This window comes from Malaclemys terrapin, chromosome 2, assembly GCF_027887155.1.
Source record: "Malaclemys terrapin pileata isolate rMalTer1 chromosome 2, rMalTer1.hap1, whole genome shotgun sequence".
Classification (NCBI taxonomy): domain Eukaryota; kingdom Metazoa; phylum Chordata; order Testudines; family Emydidae; genus Malaclemys; species Malaclemys terrapin.
In genome coordinates, this window is record NC_071506.1 from 153445515 (window position 1) to 153466369 (window position 20855).

Here is a 20855-nt window from a genome sequence, read left to right on the forward strand (position 1 = left end):
TAATACATCCCAGAATGATGTTAGTTTCTGTTTGTTTGGGGTTTTTTTTTTGGGGGGGGGGGGGGGCGGCAACAGCATTACACTGTTGACTCATATTTAACCTGTGGTCCATTATGACCCCCAGATCCCTTTCCGCAGTACTCCTACCTAGGCAGTCATTTCCCATTTTGTATGTGTGCAACTGATTGTTCCTTCTAAGTGGAGTACTTTGCATTTTCTTTATTGAATTTCATCCTATTTACTTCAGACCATTTCTACAGTTTGTCCAGATCATTTTGAATTTTAATCCTATCCTCCAAAGCACTTGCAACCCCTCCCACCCTGGTATTGTCTGCAAACTTTATAAGCGTACTCTCTATGCCATTATCTAAATCATTGATGAAGATATTGAACAGAACTGACCCAGAACGGATCCCTGCAGAACCCCACTCATTACGTCCTTCCAGCATGACTGTGAACCACTGATAACTACTCTCTGGGAATGGTTTTGACCAGTTTTGCACCCACCTTATAGTAACTCCATCTAGGTTGGATTTCCCTAGTTTATTTATGAGAAGGTCATGCGAGACCGTATCAAAAGCTTTACTGAAGTCAAGATATACCATGTCTACCACTTCCCCGCAACCACAAGGCTTGTTACCCTGTCAAAGAAAGCTATCAGGTTGGACTGATGCAATTTGTTTTTGACAAATCCATGCTGACTGTTATGTATCTCCTTATCTTCTAGACCAGGGTTGGCAACCTTTCAGAAGTGGTGTGCTGAGTCTTCATTTATTCACTCTAATTTAAGGTTTCACGTGCCAGTAATACATTTTCACGTTTTTAGAAGGTCTCTTTCTATAAGTCTATAATATATAACTAAACTATTGTTGTATGTAAAGTGAAGGTTTTTAAAATGTTTAAGAAGCTTCACTTAAAATTAAATTAAAGTGCAGAGCCCCCCGGACCGGTGGTCAGGACCTGGACAGTGTGAGGGCCACTGAAAATCAGCTCGCGTGCCGCCTTCAGCATGCGTGCCATAGGTTGTCTACCCCTGTTCTAGATGTTTACAAACTGATTGCTTAATTATCTGCTCCATTATTTTTCTGGGTACAGAAGTTAAGCTAAGCTGACTGGTCTGTAATTCCCTGGGTTGTCCTTATTTCCCTTTTTATAGATGGGCACTATATTTGCCCTTTTCCAGTCTTCTGGAATCTCTCATGTCTTCCATGACTTCTCAAAATTAATTGTTAGTGGCTCAGATATCTCCTCAGTCAGCTTCTTGAGTATTCTAGGATGCATTTCATCAGGCCCTGGTGACTTAAAGACATCTAATCTGTCCAAGTAATTTTTTTACTTGTTCTTTCCCTAGTTTAGCCTCTTCTGATCCTACCTCATTTTCACTCACATTCACTATGTGAGATGTCCAATTACCACCAACCTTCTTGGTGAAAACCAAAACAAAGAAGTCATTAAGCACCTCTGCCATTCCCAAACTTTCAATTGCTATGCAACCTTATTCTGCTTTCCTGTGCATATATATATATACACACACACACACATTAGGATACTCCTTAGTTACATGATCACATGCTATTTTTTCAATTCAGTGCACAGGATGGACAAAACTCAGTTGTGTGGTGAATGAGGTTGTTTGTAAGATCTCTGCCTCATCTGCTGCAGAAGCTGGGAGGTGTGTAGTGAATGAGAGAGTGGACTGAAGGAAGAAAAAGGGTAGTCTTATGGTTAAGACTGATGAACACCACATAGGAGCACTCATTTGTATCCCTGCTTCCATCAGGGTTTCTATGTGATACTGAGCAAGTCTCTTAAACCAAAGTGTTTCCAGGTAATTGTGTTTCAAAATTTCCCAGGTGCCCAACTTTAATCATCCAGGGCCTGATTTGCAGGAGTGCTAAGCACTCACAAACAACTGCAGATGAAGTAAATGAGGGCTGCAGATATTTAGCATCTCCGTCACTAAAGCAGTGTGGTCTGGAAAAATGAACAACATCTGCCTCCTGTATATCACAGGACACCAACATCATCCTGCATCCATCCACACATTAAACCCAACAACTGAAATTAGCCCAAAGTATTACACCCTCAGAAGGCTAGGCTATTCTGTGCCACGGGCAAAACAGGAGGGACCAAGGTGCACCATTGACCTAAGCACCCCACAATGGCAGGGAAATGATTAAGTGAGATATACCTAGATGATCTTGGCAGGTAACCGCACCCACACACTGCAGAAGGTGGTGAAACCCCCCCTGAGGACACTGCCAATCTGACATAGGGGGAAATTCCTTCTCGATTCCACACATGACAATCAGATCCTGAGCATGTGAGCAAGAACTAGCCAGCCAGAGAGAGTGCCACCTCAGAGCATTTGTCCACCCAGCCCAGTGTCCCATTTCTCCAGCTGTGGCCATCTTTTATCCTTCAAAGGACCAATTTAAAAAAAAAATAAAAATCATAATACATTGTGGGGTGAGGGGGAGGATCCCTTCCTGACCCCTGAAGGTGGCCAGCTGAAACCCTGAGGCATGAGATTTTAGGAACATGAGACATAAGCCAGAAGTGAGACTCAGGGCTGCTGAGCTCTGCCCCCTACCATTACGAACAACCTCATCATACAATCACACTCATACATTTGTCCTGCTCTCTCAAGTTGTTTTTCCCCACAACTCCTGCTGGTAAGTCTAGACGTCCCGAGTACTTATATCGGTTCTGACATTCATTCATTGTGTGGCCTCAGGCAAATCTCTGTCTCAGTTTCCATCTGCAAAATGGGGATAACGTTCTCATCTCTCAGTGGAGATCAATTCATTAATGTTTGTGAGGCACTCTGATATTATGGGAATGAGTGCCCTACAAAAGGCCAGGAGGAAATGAACAACTCTGTATTCACAGCAGGCTTTGGATGGTATTCAGTAAATAGATATGGGATCAGTAAGAGTTATAAGAATAAAAATATTGGGCAGCTACCTCATTCTCTTATCACTATCCAATCTGTGCACTGAATTAGGCAGAGGGTCCTATGGAAAAAAAAATGCACTGGAATACAAGCTTTAATTAACTGCCTGTATACAAAAGAACAAGGAAGGTGAACTGAAGTTAAATGAGCAACCTAACTTCTGACACTAAGTTTCCAGTGTTCAACTTGGCAGTCTAAAGAATGTTGTTTTTTTTCCAGGAACGTTTTTTGTATGTAATAGTTAATTGATTTCAGGGCAAGATAATATCCAATTCTTTTAGGATATTACCCCACTTTCTGCTGGCAGGGTGTCAGCAAAATTGGTGTGAGCAGCACTTCCTTTAAAATTGAGAGTGAAAAACACTCAAGTTGAGTGTGCACAAAAAAAGGTTGCACCCACTGCAATTTCTGTGTGTATCTGGGTCAAAGGAAGAGACAGAAATTTCTTCTCAAAACAGGTGCCATTAGAAAACTTGAGAATACAATGGGCATAAAGGAAGATGACCTAAATAGAACAAGAACCCCAAACAGGCTGTAAGTAAAATCTTCTACTTTAAATTCAAACATTTATAGTAGTTCTTAAATAACACTTAGATGAAGATTTTGTTCTATTGTAAAAACAGTCAGGAAGGAAGATGGTACCCAAGAACTTTAAAAGGGGGAGAAAGAGCTGCATGTTGTACACACCAGGATAAAACTAACCCCAGATATTTGTAGGACTCTTAATGGATAATATAACCGAAGTGTGAAGAGGAGAAATGGTAAGGATGAGAATACCACAAACTAAGGCAGACCAAGAATTTTCAGAGCGGACAAAGATTAAAAAAAACCCTACAAATGGAGGGAAGGGGGAGACAATAGCCCAATCCTGCAAACAATTATTAATAGGACTAGTCTTCATTTACTTCAACGGGACTACTAAAAAAAGAAGTATTACCAGGACTGAGACCACAGGATTCAAAATACTGTATGAAGCATCGGGGGGGGGGGGGGGGGGGGGGAGTTCCTGTTTTATTGCATTTTCAATACAGTTAATTACCATTTTTATTTTACATTTTTAAAAGGAGATCTTGAGGATTATGTAAATCCTTTTTAATGATGGTGATGATTAGATGTATTATTCAGAATACTGATAAGTCCAGATACTCAACTACATAAATTATATAGAAGCACAAAAGCCTTTATTACACAGCAACAGCTAATTTCAAAAATTAAAATAAATGAAAAATAGAGGAGGCTGACTTCATGAAGTCTATGAGATCAATCTACGAGAAAACAGAAAAACTATTTTGTGCTGGAAGTTTCAAATACATAAAACTGCAATACTTGTTTAAGGGGATTACTTACATAAGTGGCAAGTTTGTGAAAACATGAAATAAGTAGCATTTTCAAGCCAATGTTCATACTTATTCACTTTTCTCAACTAAAATTAAAAATAATGCTGTTTGATGAGCACCTTAAAAAGCGCCATGAGGAAATGAATAATTTTGTACTCACTGTACACATTGGATGGTGTTTAGTAAATAAGGCATGGGTCATGGAATAATGAGGGTAAAGCACTTCCTTGCTCTACCATTTTATCAATCTATACGAAGGAAAAGGAGCAGCCACATTTATATTTATTTATTTTCTTTTCACTTTCCACTATTTATAAATACCCATTTAAAACGTCAATAGGTTCATTTCCCTAAAGATTCCCACAGGTCTCCCACTTTGAGAACACCAGTTTCTCTTTATGGAGCCTTTGCAGCAAATCCTCACTCAGACAACTAGTCCCCAACTTTATCTTACTTCTCTTACTTGCATGAGATCACAGATTTGGGCCTGAGGTTTTGTATATAGATATATCGAGAGAGACTGATTTTCTCTGATCCTGCTCTCACTTCAATAAAGGCTTGTCTACACTCAAAATGCTAGAGCAGCACAGCTGCGCTGCTGCAGCTATGCCAGTTGTACTTCAGTGTAGACATTACCTATGCCAATGGGAGGGATTCGCCCATCCGTGTAGGTAATCCACCTCCCTGGGAGGCAGTAGCAAGGTCGATGGAAGAATCCTTCCACCGACCTAACAGTGTCAATGCAGGGACTCAGGTTAGTTTAACACCCAGGGATGTGGATTTTATCTTATGCCAACCTAATTTTCTAGTGCACACAGGTCTTAAGAGTTTTGCCTTTTTCTTGAGGGAAGCAAAATGTTCCTTCTTCACATACCAGCATTCCTCTATATTTAAGTCAAACCTTTCTTTAAAAAGTCAGGGTCAACAGATCAAAACTCTAGAAATACGCAGAGTTGAAAAAGTTCTGGGAATAAAAACTAGTTAATTAAACTAATCCTGAAGATCCAGCAGAGGGTGCTCACAAAATGATCAGCTAGTTCCCATCCAGCCATCTGCCCACCTCCCCATTTTTCCTTAATTTCTCCTTTTAAAGATTGCAGATGATGTTTAAACCCATCTACTCTTGTGGTCCTTGCAGACAGAACTTCCACTGAGTACAAAATATCAAAGCATTCTTTCACAGCGGAGACTAAGAATTTTAAGATAAAATATATTCCTATTCCCAGTAGTTAGCCCCTGCCCCTAGAATTAAGTGTTTATAAAAGATTGGTTCCTTGGTTTACAGTACCACCTTGTATTCCTACAATTCTCAAGGCCCTGCATCCAGCTTAAAGGTCTTCAAAGCTCATCAGCACTTCTAGACTGGCCAAAGGGGACTGCTATGGAGTACCAAGAGATCCATCTACACACAGGTTACTGAGATGCAGCCAAATCCCTTCAACTCAGGAAGTGAAAGATTCAAGCTAAGTGTCATGCAGCAATAATGCACACTAATTACCTACATACAACTATTAAATCCTTTGGCATTTATGCCTATTTTACTTACATTAATATTAAAAACAAATTAAAATACCTGATTTACAGCAAACTTTCAATAAAAAACTCACTTGTCTACAGATGACTCCTTTGCTGAAGAGCTACTTGATGCCGACAGCTTTACTTCACAGTTTTTATGGGAATCGTGGCTGGTCAGGGATGCCTTCAGGTCATGTGCCTGAGTAGTTTTTCCATGTCCTGAATGTGCACATTCTTTTTTGGTTTCTAACGCAGGTTTCTCTTTCTGGTCACCAGTTGCACTTGCTGAAGAAGGTTTATCACTGGGAATATATTTTTCCTTTTCATGTCTAGTCAAATTTATCATTGCAGTATCTTTCTTCTGTGTCTCTTCTGCACTAGCCGAAGGGCCAGTGGACTTGCTTGTCTTTCGCTGAAACATACCCTGGCTTTGAAATACACAAATATGTAAGGTACATTCATGAGGATGAATGAGTATATTTTTGCCAAAGGTACAATGTTTTGACACAAAATATCTCCTGGCTGTCCTCAATGTCAGAAAATTTGGATATGAAGATGTATTAGATCTAGCCAGCGCAGGATTCTTAGCTACAGTGTCTATTTTCTAACATAATGGTTCTCAAACTTTTTCATTCTACAGTCTACTGCTTGCCTTAAGCTAAAGTTGCTCTCTTTAAACACCTGCCCTTTCACATACCAAGTATCCCCTAAGACGCCATTGGAATTAACCAATAGTCATTCACAAGTCTAAGAATCACTATTCTATTGCTTTATCCATTTCAGTTTTAAATTACTCCAGAGAAGGGACTTCTAGTGCTTTATAGATATCACAGAAAAATTTATATGTATCAGAAATAAAAATACAAACCCAGAAATAATTTCTAATATTGTGAAGTGTATTTACAATAGACATGAATTGCACCTCCTTCCTGACACTTCTGTCCTTATTTCCTGCTACACTTCTCCCTGCTTTATACATTGTACTTTAGCAACTCTCCTATTGTTCCCTTTAGCGTTTGCCTTTATCATGCCTACCATTTGGCAATCTCTCAATTAATGACTCCTGAGTCCAACTCCTGCAGGACATTTCTGAAAATCTACATATTCTGCTAAACCTGATAAACAGACATCATTTTAGTCTATGTATTTTACCTCTCCATACCTTTAGACTACAAACTTTCTGAGGGAATGGATTATAATTATTGAAATGCCATTTACATTGCTGGCTCTACATAAAAGGACACTGTGAAATCTGATCAGCTTTAAAAATTTAATTAAAGTTTCAGATACTAGATTTTCCCTAGACTCCATTGTCATTTTTGTCTCCCAAACTTTAAAAAATGTTTCTCTCTCAAATGTTATTTGAAGACCCCAAATAGGGCAAACTGAATATAGGGCAACAGTGAAATTGACTATATACAAACTAAACCAAATGGGAAAATGTCTGTATCCACTTTACTATTTCAGTTATGGTAATTTTCAGCATCACTTGCATCTTGTAATAGCAGCAGGTAAAATATGTACAAACAAGTTTTAAGTTTGTCTCCATTTAAAAAAAAAAAAAAAAAAAAAGGAAGGTTTTTATTTCTTTAATAACCCTAAAACAGCCTTCTCTTGTTTTCATTCTTACCCTTCGGACACTTACCCATAGATAGGATGCTCTGGTCCTATTAGTTGACTCTTAATAAGGGAACAAAACAGTAGACTTTGTCTAAGTCACATGACAGCTCGGTGCTTCAATTATTAAACTGAGATTAAGTAACTAAAATGGGTGTGCTGAGGATTAAATTGAGGTTTGTAACCTACCTGTAAATGTTAGATGCCAAGATTTATAATTATTCTAAATACAATATTCTAGTTAATTTATACTCTAAATCTACTTCTAGTATAAAAGGCAATCTTTACAGAATTTATAAAGCTTTCCAACAAGGTTAATGCAAAATGTTACACCTTTTAAATCACGCAATTCTATGCATCTGGCTCCTGTTCCGATCTAGTATTTATTTATAGAGTATTCAGTCCTGACATAGAAAAGGAGTAAACAAATGTAAAAGAACACTCAATACATGGCAGGTTTCAGAGTAGCAGCCGTGTTAGTCTGTATCCACAAAAAGAACAGGAGTACATGTGGCACCTTAGAGACTAACAAATTTACTTGAGCATAAGCTTTCGTGGGCTACAGCCCACTTCTTCGGATGCATAGAATGGAACATATATTGAGGAGATATATATACACACATACAGAGAGCATGAAGAGGTGGGAGTTGTCTTACCAACTCTGAGAGGCCAATTAAGTCAGAGAAAACACTTTTGAAGTGATAATCAAGCTAGCCTAGTACAGACAGTGTGATAAGAAGTGTGAGAGTACTTACAAGGGGAGAGAGATTCAATGTTTGAAATAGTCTCCGCTAATACTCCTCCAGTGTGACTTTAAAGAGAAGCACAAAACCCAAGAAGCGTTTGAAGAAAACCCCGTTTCTCTCGCTCTCTCCCGCTTGAAACTGCGCAGGTAGCGAAGGACTCACCGTGCCGGGAGCCCCCCGCGCGGTCTGTCCCTCCGCCCGGGTCTCCGGGGGCTGACCGGGGAGCCGAAGTCACGCCAGGCTCGCTGCAAGGCGGCCTCTGAGCACAGGCCTCTTCCCCGCGAGACTTTCCTTAGCCTCCCGCAGCAGCAGCTCTCGGCGCCTGCTCCGGCTCCCTCGCCTCAGCCCGCGGCAGCTCCGCGCCGAGAAGCGGCCCGGGGCTCTTGCTGGGCCACAGCGGCTCTAAATGTCATCGAGGGGAGCTCGGGGGCTCGCGGCGGGCGCCCGCTCTGCTTTATTTTGGGCTGTGCGCCGGCTGGGAGCGGGCTTCCGCCGGAAGTGGTTGCTTCTTGTTATGCCCCAGGCAGGTTCCGGGGCGGCTGAGGAGGCCGTATGTGCTACTCCCCTTCCCGGGTTCACCAGTCCCCTCCCTCCCTCGGACTCCCGGGAGATGACTGACGAAGCCGGGACGCTGAGTAGCAGATACCGCCGCCAGCCTCCAGCCGCCCCGGAACCTGCACGGGGCATATAACAAGCTCAGCATTTGCATTCTCCAGGTGTTTGTGGGGGGCTCTGAGGTCTGAACTTCAAGCTGCAGTCACCCAAAACAGCGGGTGCAGCTGTTCCCCGGTCAGCCTGTGACTGTGAGGAGCAGGAGTGAGAGGAGGCACTGAGGGGTGCAGTCCCAGCCCAAGTAAGGCTGAAACCCGGCTGTCTAAGGGGAGCCACAGCCCCCCCCCCCCCCCCAGAGTGGGATGCTACAGCCCGGAAAAGGTGCATGGAAGCCCACTAAGCCTGCAGGGAAGACGCTGCATTGCAAGTCCCACTCCCCTACCCCAAGCTCCTTGCAGGTTGGGTGGGGGGCAGATGCTATATGCAAGTCCCACTCCTCCACCCCTTTTTTATTTCTAGGACTAGTTTTGCAGCATGCAACATTGTTACACATTACACTTTCTAAAATAATAGATTTGTGTGTATTTACATTATTACTAAAAATATGGAATCTGTATAAATATTCCCACTTCCCTCCCTCTGAAATGGGTTGGGCTTGTTTTGAAAGGCAGAGCCATTTTTTTTTTTTTTTTGAGACTTGGCAAGAAACACTCCCTTGCTCATTTCCACAGGTGACTGATTTGAGCTTGCATGTCAGAGAGCTCTGCAACATGTAAAGAGTTACCGAAACAGGAACATTAGTGTTGGTCGTTAAGCCTGGAAGGATTTTTATCAGTAAACATGAGTCAACGCTGATTTCACCATACATGCACAGACCAACAGAAAAACATTTCCAGCAACAGTAATCAAAACGTACAGCTAGGCAATGTAAGAAAAACACTGCTTGAGAACTGCTCAGAGATGGTCATTAAATAATTATTGCCTCACATGCACATACGATTTCCTACAAGTGTGAAAACATCAAGTGATAATGGTGCTTAAAAAAGACCATCACTATTATCTGCCAGGCTCACAGCTATTGAAAGTCCCACTCCTCTACCATTCCGGCCTGGAGAGCAGCAGTGGCAGGTGACCCAGCCCCAAGGCAAGTGAACAGCCCTGGTGCCAGCCAGGCCCAGAGGGGCTTTGCCTCCCACTGGGGCCAAGGAACCGGCTCAGCTACATTCACCATCACACAGTGACCTGATCAGACCAGCCCAGTTCAGTGGAGACCCTCCCCCACGTGGGGGCCGGGGACAGAGCAGGGGAGCTCCCTCAGCACAGGGCCTACTCCTACCCGTTTCCTCAGCCCCCTGCCTCACATCAGCAGATGGGGGAGAAGAGGTCTTAATGTCAGGCCCATGGTCCTCATGCTACAACAGCGCCCTATTACCAGTCACCATGACAACCCCCCGACACACTCGGACCTCTGCAGCCAGGGGTGCTCCCAGCTCAGACTGGCCACCCCATGCAGCAACCATGGCGCGAGACGGACAAAGAATGGAACTATCTGCCATCAGCCGAGGGGTTAAACCGCAGCGCTCCCTCACCCAGTGCAAACGCATTGCTTGTCACGTCACGTCCCTCCCCCCTTTTGCTCTTATGCGGCGTCCAAAGTTTTTGGCAACAACTCCAATTGCCCATGTGACATCGCAATCCGCAGCTTTGCTGATATGGAGCGTGCTCAGTAACATGCACTAAAGCCACCCGGTGCCCTCACATGGGCAAGGTTAGGCCGCGCTCTCTGCTGTGCGGCCAGGGCGGAGGGGAGGGCCGGGGTGGACTTACTGCACAAGTGGGTCAAGAAGCTGGGGTCAGGGGGCAGTATCAGGAACTCATTTGCATTGGTTTGGCAGGGGACACAGTGATGACCTAACCTAGTTTGCCTTTTGTGAAACTATCGTGTCTTATCTCCACTATATTTTTACAGTGGGAAAGCTAATGCACGTTCGTTACCCCACAGTAAAAACATTTTCTTAGCAGTGAGGAGACACACTATAATGCTGACTCAGAGATGTTAAATGCACCATTATTGTTTGTGGCTTGACAACTCTGATACCGACTGTGGGGAGGACATAATCAAAAGCATTTGCATCTGAATGTCTGCCGTGTGTGTGGGTGCACGTGCGTTTTCCCCCCTCAATTTCCCTTATTCCCTTCCCTTTTCTTAGTAAAGGCTGGTTTACATAGACATGCTAAAGCTGTGAAGTTAATGCCCAAGCAGGCCTGAGGCCCAGCCCACCCACCACAGCTGCCCTGAGCTCTGGGCTACCGCCTGGCCCAAACAGGCCCTGGCCTGCCTGCCACAGCCACTCCAGGCTCCTGGCCAGCCCAAGCTGGCCTAAGCCACAGCCAGCTGGCCAGTCTGAGCTGACCTGAGCACTGGCCCACCAGATGACCCCAGCCTCCCCGAGTCCTGGGCCAGCCCAAGCTGCCCTGAGCTCTCACACGCTTCGGGGGGAGGGAAGTGGAGTGAGGTCAGGAAGAGGAGCAGCATGGGCGGGGCCATGGGGGAAAAACAGGAAGTGGGAGCAGAGCCTCAGGGCAGGCCTTATTCTAGGCATCCAGATGCCTATCTCCCACCAAATCCCCAGAGTGACTCACCAGTCAAAGCAGATAGGCTGGCAAATGCCTATTTTGTGGGTTGGGCCCAATCTGGTAGGAGTGCTCAGAGGCTGCCTACTAGATGGGGTTTCATTCAAAGCCTGATTGGAGAAGGAGGTGGCGTGGTTGTGCCATTGCTCACCTTGTAACTTTTAGCAAAGTGATTAGAACACTCACCTGGATATGGGAGACTCCAAGTTCAACTTCCTCCTTGGCAGCGGGAGAGAGAGGATTTGAACAGTGGTCTCCCACATCTCAGGTGAGTTCTCCAACCACTGGGCTAAACTTACAAGGTAGGCACTACCACTACCACCTCCTCCGGCTGCTTTGTGTGGAGTCTGGCACCTGCCTAGCTCAATCTGACACAAAACAGCTTAGGCGCCTAAGACGCCTGAGCCCAGGAGAGTGGTTCCCAGTTGCGGATAGCTAGCAGGGATAGGTGCCTCCCTGCAGTCCCAACTTCTGTGAGAGGGGCAAGGCTTAGGACACGCGCCTCTCATTGGCATCTCCCATTGGCTACATTGGGGGAGTCCAGCTAGTGACCTGGCTTTTGTGAGTCACATTCTTAGAAGCCAATTTCTTCCCATTCATTGTATAGGAAGAACGGGCACCTAACTCAGCTTTTGTGAATTGCTGTGTTGTTCCTGTGATTTTCTAGATAAACACTTAAAAATTAGGTGTTGTGATGCTCAGCATCACAATGCCTAAGTCCCTGTAAGAATCTAGCCGTTATGCTCTTTCCTCACTGCTAAAAAGGGTGATTTTGTTTTTTTACCTCAAAGTAACTAAGGTACGTGAGCTATTCTGAGGTAAAAACACAGTGAGGTCAAGGCAGTTCAGTTTTAGCAGTGAGGAATAGGCCTGAGAAAATATCTCTGAAATAAGATCAGAGGGAAGTGTGCTCATGTGTGCAGAACTGCAAATTTTGCGTTGAAAACTAGTTGTTCAATATGCATAACAGTGACAATGGGGGAAGTCTGTATAAGGAACAAACAGAAATTTTTCTGCCTAACGGCTTGTGTTTAAAAAGTATACGTAGTATTCCAAATACTGTTTACAATGTGTTATGCTGTTTTTAATGTTTTGTGTCCATTCAGTGTTTGTTTAACATAGAAATTGTATGGCCTAATCTATACAGGAAAGACACTAATAAAGAATATCATCTCCATTCAGGGTTTTATATATAATAGTCCTGAGGTTTAGCTCTGTAGAATGCATTTCCAAACTGCAAAAATACCTTTCTTTATTTGTGTCTAAATTTAAAATAGAGATTTCACAATGGCAGAAATTTGTGACTGGAGTGCCCCCATCCTTGTGTCTCTAACCTCTGTTTGCCAGAAGCTGGGAGTGGACAAGGGATGGATCACTCAATGACTGCCTGTTTTGTTCATTCCCTCTGAAGCATCTGGTATTGGCCATTGTCAGAAGGGACCACTGGTCTGACCCAGCATGACCGTTCTTATATTCTTAGCCAGACTACAAATTATGACAGGGCAGCAAAAACCAATCCCTAGAGATCAGTAACTGCTACCTGGAGCAAATTGTGCTGGGAGCAGTTTGTAAACACTACACCAGCATCACCCCTTGCCTGTGATCTACAGCAGTGGTTCTCAAAGCCAGTCCGCCGCGTGTTCAGGGAAAGCCCCTGGCAGGCCGGGCTGCTTTGTTTAACGGCCGTGTCCGCAGGTTCGGCCGATCGCGGCTCCCACTGGCCGTGGTTCGCCGCTCCAGGACAATGGGAGCTGCAGGAAGGATGGCCAGCACACCCCTTGGTCCGCGCTGCTTCCCGCAGCCCCGTTGGCCTGGAGCAGCAAATTGCGGCCAGTGGGAGCCGCGATCGGTCGAACCTGCGGACGCGGCAGGTAAACAAACTGGCCTGGCCCGCCAGGGGCTTTCCCTGAACAAGTAGTGGACCAGCTTTGAGAACCATTGATCTACAGTGTCCCTGCATTGGGCATGCAACTTCAGAAGCAACCCCAACATCAAAGAAAGTGATTACACAAGACACACATTATCGCACTTCTGAACCACAAGTGTACAGCAATCCTCTTTCTCTATCATGCTCAGCTGTAGATGCATGCATGGAAAATGTTTCTTTTCCCTTCCTCCACTTCTCCTATCGCAAATGGGGAGAACGCCAATTGTTAAATTAATATCGCCTTAGCTCACTCCCATGCCCTGCCTTCAGCACACGCACATTGACAATGGCCATTTCCTCCTCCTCCTCCCCCTTCCCTGCCCACTCCAGTGATATCACCAGCCCTGCTAAGATGCTCCTAGGCAGCCCCGTAGGAGTTAGGCCATACCAATTTCACAGGTGGGTAGTGAAGAAAGAGATAGGACTTGCGGGCAATATAGAAGTCAGGAGGGAGGAGGGAGGTGGCAGATAGAAGCTTAGGCAGGGATGGAGGCAGTGGGGTGCCATATGCAGCTTCCCATGGGCTCAGGGTGTGCAGAAGGGGAAACCATTTGAGTCACTCACACACCTGTGAACATGCAAACAGAGTTACTCCTGGGAGAATTCTGCGCCAAAAAATGAAAAATTCTGTGCATAATATTTTAAAATTCTGCAAAATTCTGCAAATTTTATTTGTCAAAATAACACTACATAATCACACCAGTTTCAGTTATTTTGGTAATTTATTTCAAAATATCTGTCAGCAAGTATGTCTGTAACAATACAGACACACCCCAAAATTCCCCAGGAATAGAGTGTTAAAGAAACCCCTATGACAATCCAGTTCCTGTTTCTCTGCCCCCCCTCCAGAGCCCAGCCAGGGGACCAGATGCCCCCCTCCGAGCCCAGCAGGGGGGGCAGACACCCACAAGCCCTCCACCCCCAGAGCCCAGCCAGGGATCGCCCCCAGCCAACACACCCAAACCTCCTCCCCCCCCAAAGACCAGTCATGGGGGCCCCCTGGCCCAGATACCCACACCCCTTTCCCTCCCAAGCCCAGCCACGCCGCCCAGATACCTACGCCACCTCCCCACAGAGATCCAGAGGGAGAAACAGCCTGATGCTTGGTCCCAGGCTTGCATGGAGTTTCCTGCATGCTGCCATCTCCTTCCCTTAGGGCATGCTGGGAACTGCAGCTGCCGGGAACCCTCTAGCTCCCTCCCACTGGCCTTGTCTTTTATGTGCAAGCTGGGCTCTGCCGGGTCCAGCAGCCTCTAGTGGCGGCTAGCAGCACTGCAGCCCATTTCTGTGGGGGAAATGAAATTCTGTGTGCACGTTAATTTCTGCAAAATTCTGCATTGCGCAATGGTGCAGAATTCCAGGAGTACAGAGCGCAGGGGAAGGAAAAAACAAGAGTGCTCTGAATAAAGGAAAATGAGAAAGGACTAGAATGAGAGCCTGTTTGGGTAACACAGAGCCTGATATGTCTGGGGAGAAACAATCCAAGCCAGATCTGGGGTGCAGCAGTGGGTAGGGAGGCAGACAAGCACTTGTAGTGCTATACAAATGCAAGTCTGGGCTGCAATACACAAAGGCAGAATGGCACAACAAAGGAACTGCCCCTCTCCACTGCATAGTGCACGTGTTCAGTTTTAGGCAATTTCTGAGGAAGATACACAGAAATAGAAAGGGACTACAGAAGCAGTCCAAATTAACAAGAATTTATGGGAGACATGAAAAAAAAGAGTGAAATAGCTAAATGTTCATATCATTTATCATATGGCGACATGAATAGTTAGCAGGTATTTGAATGGGGTGTGCCTGAAGAGGAAAGAGAAATTAAATTTAAGATAAAAGCAGAGGAAGCAACTAGATATAATAAGAGGACACTATGAAACGCCTATATAGGTTGAAAAAAATTAGTGATAGTAATTCTTTGACATCTATGATTGAAAGAAGAAACTGAAATAAATAATGCTCTGAAAAGATTATAGAAAACCCATGCTATTATTTCCCATAAGAAATTGCTATACTAATGTCCAAGCTATCTTCACATGGAGGTTACATATATATTAAAAAAAAAAATCAGCCTTTACTGGAAATTTAAATTTTAAGGAAATCACTTTTTCAATGACATCACCGGTGCCATCTAATAGTCTAAATCAGTGGTCTCCAAAGTGGTGTGCACGCACCCCAGGGGTTGCTCAAGGGGATCCTTTGGGGTGTGCGGCAGGAGGAGCGCCACCGGAGCAGCGCCGCTTCGGCAGTTTGGGCAGGAGTCAGAGTGCCTTTTTTTTTGTTGTTGCTTGGGGCAGCAAAAATGGTAGAGCCGGCCCTGCGGCGCAGCAGGGGGTGCATGCTCAAAAATTTTTTACTGATAGGGGTGCGCAATCAAAAAAGTTTGGAGACCACTGGTCTAAAACAGTGTTTCTCAAATGTGGCCACCAGGGGCTTTTCTTATGGCCACATCCTCCTGAGCAGTGATGAGAGGGTGGGGGAAGAGGGCAAAGTAGCATCCCCTCCTCCTCCCCTTGTGCTCCTGGATACACCGCCTTGGTGTTGGTTGCTGGAGCCACCAGCAGGGGTTGGGCCCTGCCCTCCTCTGGAGTCACCCGGGGCACCGCGCTGTAGGAGCGGGCAGCCTGTGAGTTCCCTACCGTCTCAGGGGCAGTGAGGCTCAGGCTTTCGGCTTCACCCCAGGCATGGTGGGGCAGCAGGCTCTGGCCGCAGGGCTTCAGGCTCCAGCCCCCATTACCTACCCCCTGGCCCGATCTCCTCTGGCCCCCACTGCCTTCCATGACCCTCCATCCAGGGCTTAATTTGTCCCCAGGCTTGCCAGGGCTGAGTAAGTCTGCTGTGAAGTGATACTTGTATGTTTGTTAATATCACTTTTCCCAACAGACTTACTAGCTAGCAATAAATAAGTTACAATTATTTGGATGTGTATATGTGCATATTTATTTGGTTTTCCTAAAGCTAATTAAGTATTTTAGGAAAAAGTGTGAGAGCGGCCACCAGCAAGAGATGATGGCTGCACTCTGAGGCCAGCAAAAATTTTGTCCTGAGAACCCCTGAAAGGAGTTAATGCCTATCTACAGTCAGACACTCTTTTCTATAGCAATGTGGAATTAATCTGGGAAAAAACATGCTGAAGAAATCTAGGGGAAATAAACACTAAAATATAGGGAGAAAATAATCGGAGAAGGAAAAAACAAAAAACTAAGTAACATTTTCACTTTAGAGCAAATCGTTTCAAATGTTTTGAGATGAGATAGCCATTCGTAAGTATAGTACTGCAAAAGTTTCTTCTGCTAAGACAATGAGAACACTGCACAATAACTGTATAATATAAAACCGAAAACACTAATGACCACACTCATAACATTACAAACAAAAGACACATGGACGAAGGTCACATATAGAAAAAAAAGACTGATAAAATAAATACTTCTTGAGACTACAAATACAAGTCATGGTTATGCTCAAATTTTTTTTGAATATAGTCAGGGCCTACACTGTTAAATACACAAGAAAAATTATGAGGAAATCAGTGTGAATAGTAAAAAGTGAGAAATGTAAGTTTTGAGAGAAAAAACAAACATTTTGATAGGATTTGCCATGGGATATGAAACCTTTGCTAGTGACAGAAACCTGATGGTTACTCTGTGTCCTATATAAAGCGAGTTAATGGACTTAATCTAGTTCCTAATGAACTGGTGCTTGCATCATAAAAACTAATCACAATTAGGATCCTCGTTGGCAATTTAAACTGAGAGGCCAAGGATCAAAGGGTCAGAGAGTGCATTATTTTCAGTGCTAGAGCTGGACCACTTAGTTCACTAGGATTGAAGTGTGTAGCAGGGGTGCTGGAGCAATTTGTATAGTGGTGGTGCTGAAAGTCATTGAACCAAACTGTAAGCCCTGTATATAATGGAAACCACTTCAAGCCAGGGCTGCAGCAGCACCCCCTAACATCCCTAGTTCCAGCACCTATGGGGCATAGTGGGGGCAACACTGGTAAATCTACATTTGCACAGCCATTGTTCCTGCTATATGAGTTCTGTGTACAGATCTATTTTAAACCCTATTCCTTTCACAAGCATCAAATTCACAAGCACCCACAAAGCTGAAAATTGGTAGTAGAAAAGAATAAAGATTTTGTCTTCATGCAGTATCTTTTTCCTTCAAAGGGATACAATATTTCTAGATAACATAGGTGAGAATAAAAAGAGGAGTAAATAGTCATACAATAGTTTGAAAATGTTCTCATACAGAAAAAGAGAAAAGAACTTCAATAACTAGAGAATGGATATACATCTAGCATACAGTAGCATTTGGCACATATGTAGCGCACAATTTTTAAAAAGGAAGACACCTGTATAAGGAAATCTGAAGTCTAAATGATCTGGTATGGCACTATCCTCTGTAAAACAGTAATGTGCTTATCTGTTTAGACAAATACAGGGTGCTGGGTTATTTTTTAATATTCATTTTTAAAAATGCTCGAATATACTGAGACACTCAAATAGAAGGCAATTCCATCAGGAACATATAAAATAAAACCCAAAACGTTACCTTAATTTGTCAGAGTCTTCAGAAATGTTACCATCTTGCTTTTCCTGGATTCCTCTGTTTGCTTCCTCTTCGAATGATTGTAGATCGCTCTCCTGTGGAACTTCTTGGTTTGAACAACTGTTTGACCTAGTCCTCTGTTTTAACATGGTTTTCTGTTCACCATTCGCTACTTCTGGGTTACTCGTTCTCTGGCAGCCATGCCAACTTGTCCAAGTGTTTCCCATGTTTCTATAAATAACATTTATATTTCAATGCCATTAGAATTATCCAAGTCAACATCTTCTAAGATTTTAATTATTTTCTTAAGATGTAGTCTTTATTGCCATTCTATCACCAGCATTTTAACAGTAACACACATGTAGGAGTACAGGCTAAGCTGTTGACAGCTGTCCAAATGTAGTATTGAGTATCTCATTAAGCAGGGCTTTAAAATCTGCAGGAGGATGCAAGCTAGGTAATTCTTCTTACTTGTAAAGGAGAATAAAACACTTTAAAAAAAATTTTTTTTTTACCAGTAATATACTGCTATATTGTCACTGATAGAATGTACTATATTGAGACCTGGTTACCATGAAAGATTGTATCTGCAAATTTTTTGTTCGTTCTTTATGGAATTATCCCCACATGACACACAGGCCTACACAAGGCACTGATTATGTTTAATCAACTGAGGTTCTTCCTTCACAAATTCTGAAAATGTAAGTCAATCTAATGCTGTGTTAGTGGTTGCATTGATTAGACTGCCATGCACTACTGTCGTGAACATGCCACATACACAATTAGGGTTGCCAACCCTCCACGACTGGCCTGGAGTCTTCCGGAATCGGCATCGATCTCCCGGTGACTACTGAAAGCAATCCAGGAGATTTTAATAGGATATTTTAAGAAAATGACATTATGTCATGTTGGGGGGAAAAATCTCCTAGAATAGCTTCAGTCAGAGTTGGCAACCCTATACACAACGTGTGCTGTAATCTTTTTCACTTGCTAGTTATCTCATTAACTGGCACACCAAAGATCTGAACAATCGCCACGTGACAATTCGGTGTTTATTACTGGTCACAGATCACTATTAGAATAGATACTTAAGATAGCACTATTCTTGTACAAATTCACCATGTCTGCAATAACTGAATAATAAACCAAATCTACTATTTCATTTACCCTTAAAGTAAATGCAAAAAACACTCCTAAACAAACCATGCAGAACAAATAAAGGAAAGAATAAAATCGTTTAAAACTAAATGTATGGAAATGTAATTCCACATTTGGAGTTGTCATCTCATAGATAATTAAGCACAGTATTGTGGTGGAGAGAGAGAGAGAGAGACTCTGTATCCATTCATTTTGTTGAGCAACTTTCATGAAAGTTTGGATCCTGGTTCCTGGGAAGCCAACCAGCTCTGCAACAGACTGAAATCTACTTTATTAGATAGAAAAGGAAACTTTTAAAGAGTAGGCCCTAGTTCGTGTTTTATGATTTTGTTTTGTTTTATAATCATTTGTTTCCATCACTCTCTGTTGTTCCTAGTGGAATCTCTATTCGTTCTTAAATAAACCTTCTTTCGTTTAATTACAAGTGCTGTGTAGTTTATATGAGCGGTGGTTTAAGGTAAAACTGGGGAACACTGCTCTTTTGGGTGCAGAGGATCTCTGGGATTTCTGAGAGTGGCCAATGTCAGGGAAAAATCAAATGCACAACTACAAAATGGGGAATAACTGGCTAGGTGGTAGCACTGCTGAAAAGGATCTCAGATTTACAGTGGATAACAAATTGAATATGAGTCAACAATGTGATCCAAGATGCGAAAAAAGTCTAATATTCTGAGGTGTATTAAAAGAGTGCCACATGTAAGACGTGGGAGGTAACTGTCCTGCTCCATTCAGGACTGGTGAGGCCTTAGCTGGAGAATTGGGTCCAGTTCTGGGCACTACACTTTAGAAAACAGGGTCAAACTGGAGAGAGTCCAGAGGAAAGCAACAAAAATGATAAAAACTTTAGAAAAACCTGACCAAGGAGGAAAGATTTTAAAAAAATGTGTATGTTTATTCTTGAGAAAAGAAGACTGACAGGGGGACTTGATAACAGTCTCCATATATATTAAGGGATGCTGTAAAAACTATGAGGATCAATTATTCTGTGTGTCCACTGAAGGTAGGACAAGAAGCAACGGGCTTTATCTGCAGCAAGGGAGATTTAGGTTACATATTAGGAAAACTTTCTAATGATAAGGGTAATGAAGCTCCATAATAGACTTCCAAGGGAGGTTGTGGAATCCTCATCATTGGAGGTTTTTAAGAACAGGTTAGACAAACATCTGTCAGGGATGATCTAGGTTTATTTGGTTCTGCCTCAGCCCAGAGGATTGGGCTTGATGACCTCTGGAGGTCCCTTCCAGCCCTACGTTTTTTCTAGGATTCCACCATTTACAGCTGAATGAGAGTCTGCCCCTGCTACTGACGGATGATTTGGCCTTGGTAATAATATATGCCTTTGTTACCTCCTAACTGGACTACAGCAATGTAGCCTACTTTGGCAAAGAACAGTAGCCCACAGGAAACTACAACTTATACTGTGTGCAAACTTCAAAGATATCTTCAAATCACTACATTGGCTAGCCAAAGAATATCCTATCTAGTTGAAGATTTCAGCACTTACCTTCAAAATGCTTAAGGATTTGGGTCTACAATACCTAAAAAATCATCTAAAACACCAGGAGGACTACCATTATAACCTTGCTCCTCTGGTGCAATGGAATTGTGTACTGGAAGAATAATTCATTATGCAGGAGACAGCTTTCTTGGAGGCTGATCCAAGACTGGAATGAATTCTGGCAGAATCTAAGAACTATTTTAAGCTTCACCATCTTCCATTCCAAGTGCAAGGCACACTTGTTTGACTTTGCCGTCACTAATAAAAGTACATACCACAGCATACATTAAAAAAAGAAAATCCACACATAATTAGGAAGAGGAAGAGAGAAAGAAGAAATCAGTGATATGAGAACTGAAATAAA

The 20855-nt window shown here is 43.3% G+C and overlaps 1 protein-coding gene across 4 annotated transcripts in view; it reads right to left on the reverse strand.

Moving 5' to 3' along the window:
* The window catches only part of OTULIN (OTU deubiquitinase with linear linkage specificity), a 56707-nt gene that overhangs the window by 24928 nt on the left and 10924 nt on the right, over window positions 1–20855 (reverse strand). For 2 of the 4 annotated variants that reach the window (XM_054018137.1, XM_054018134.1), the window contains exons 2-3: window positions 17839–18066; window positions 5901–6236 (exon numbers count right to left, since the gene is read on the reverse strand). In XM_054018137.1, the coding sequence (XP_053874112.1) occupies window positions 5901–6236; window positions 17839–18066 (564 nt within the window). Of the gene's footprint in view, window positions 1–5900; window positions 6237–8180; window positions 8657–17838; window positions 18067–20855 lie in introns of those variants that run through there. The other 2 variants (XM_054018136.1, XM_054018135.1) reach the window with 2 other exon arrangements.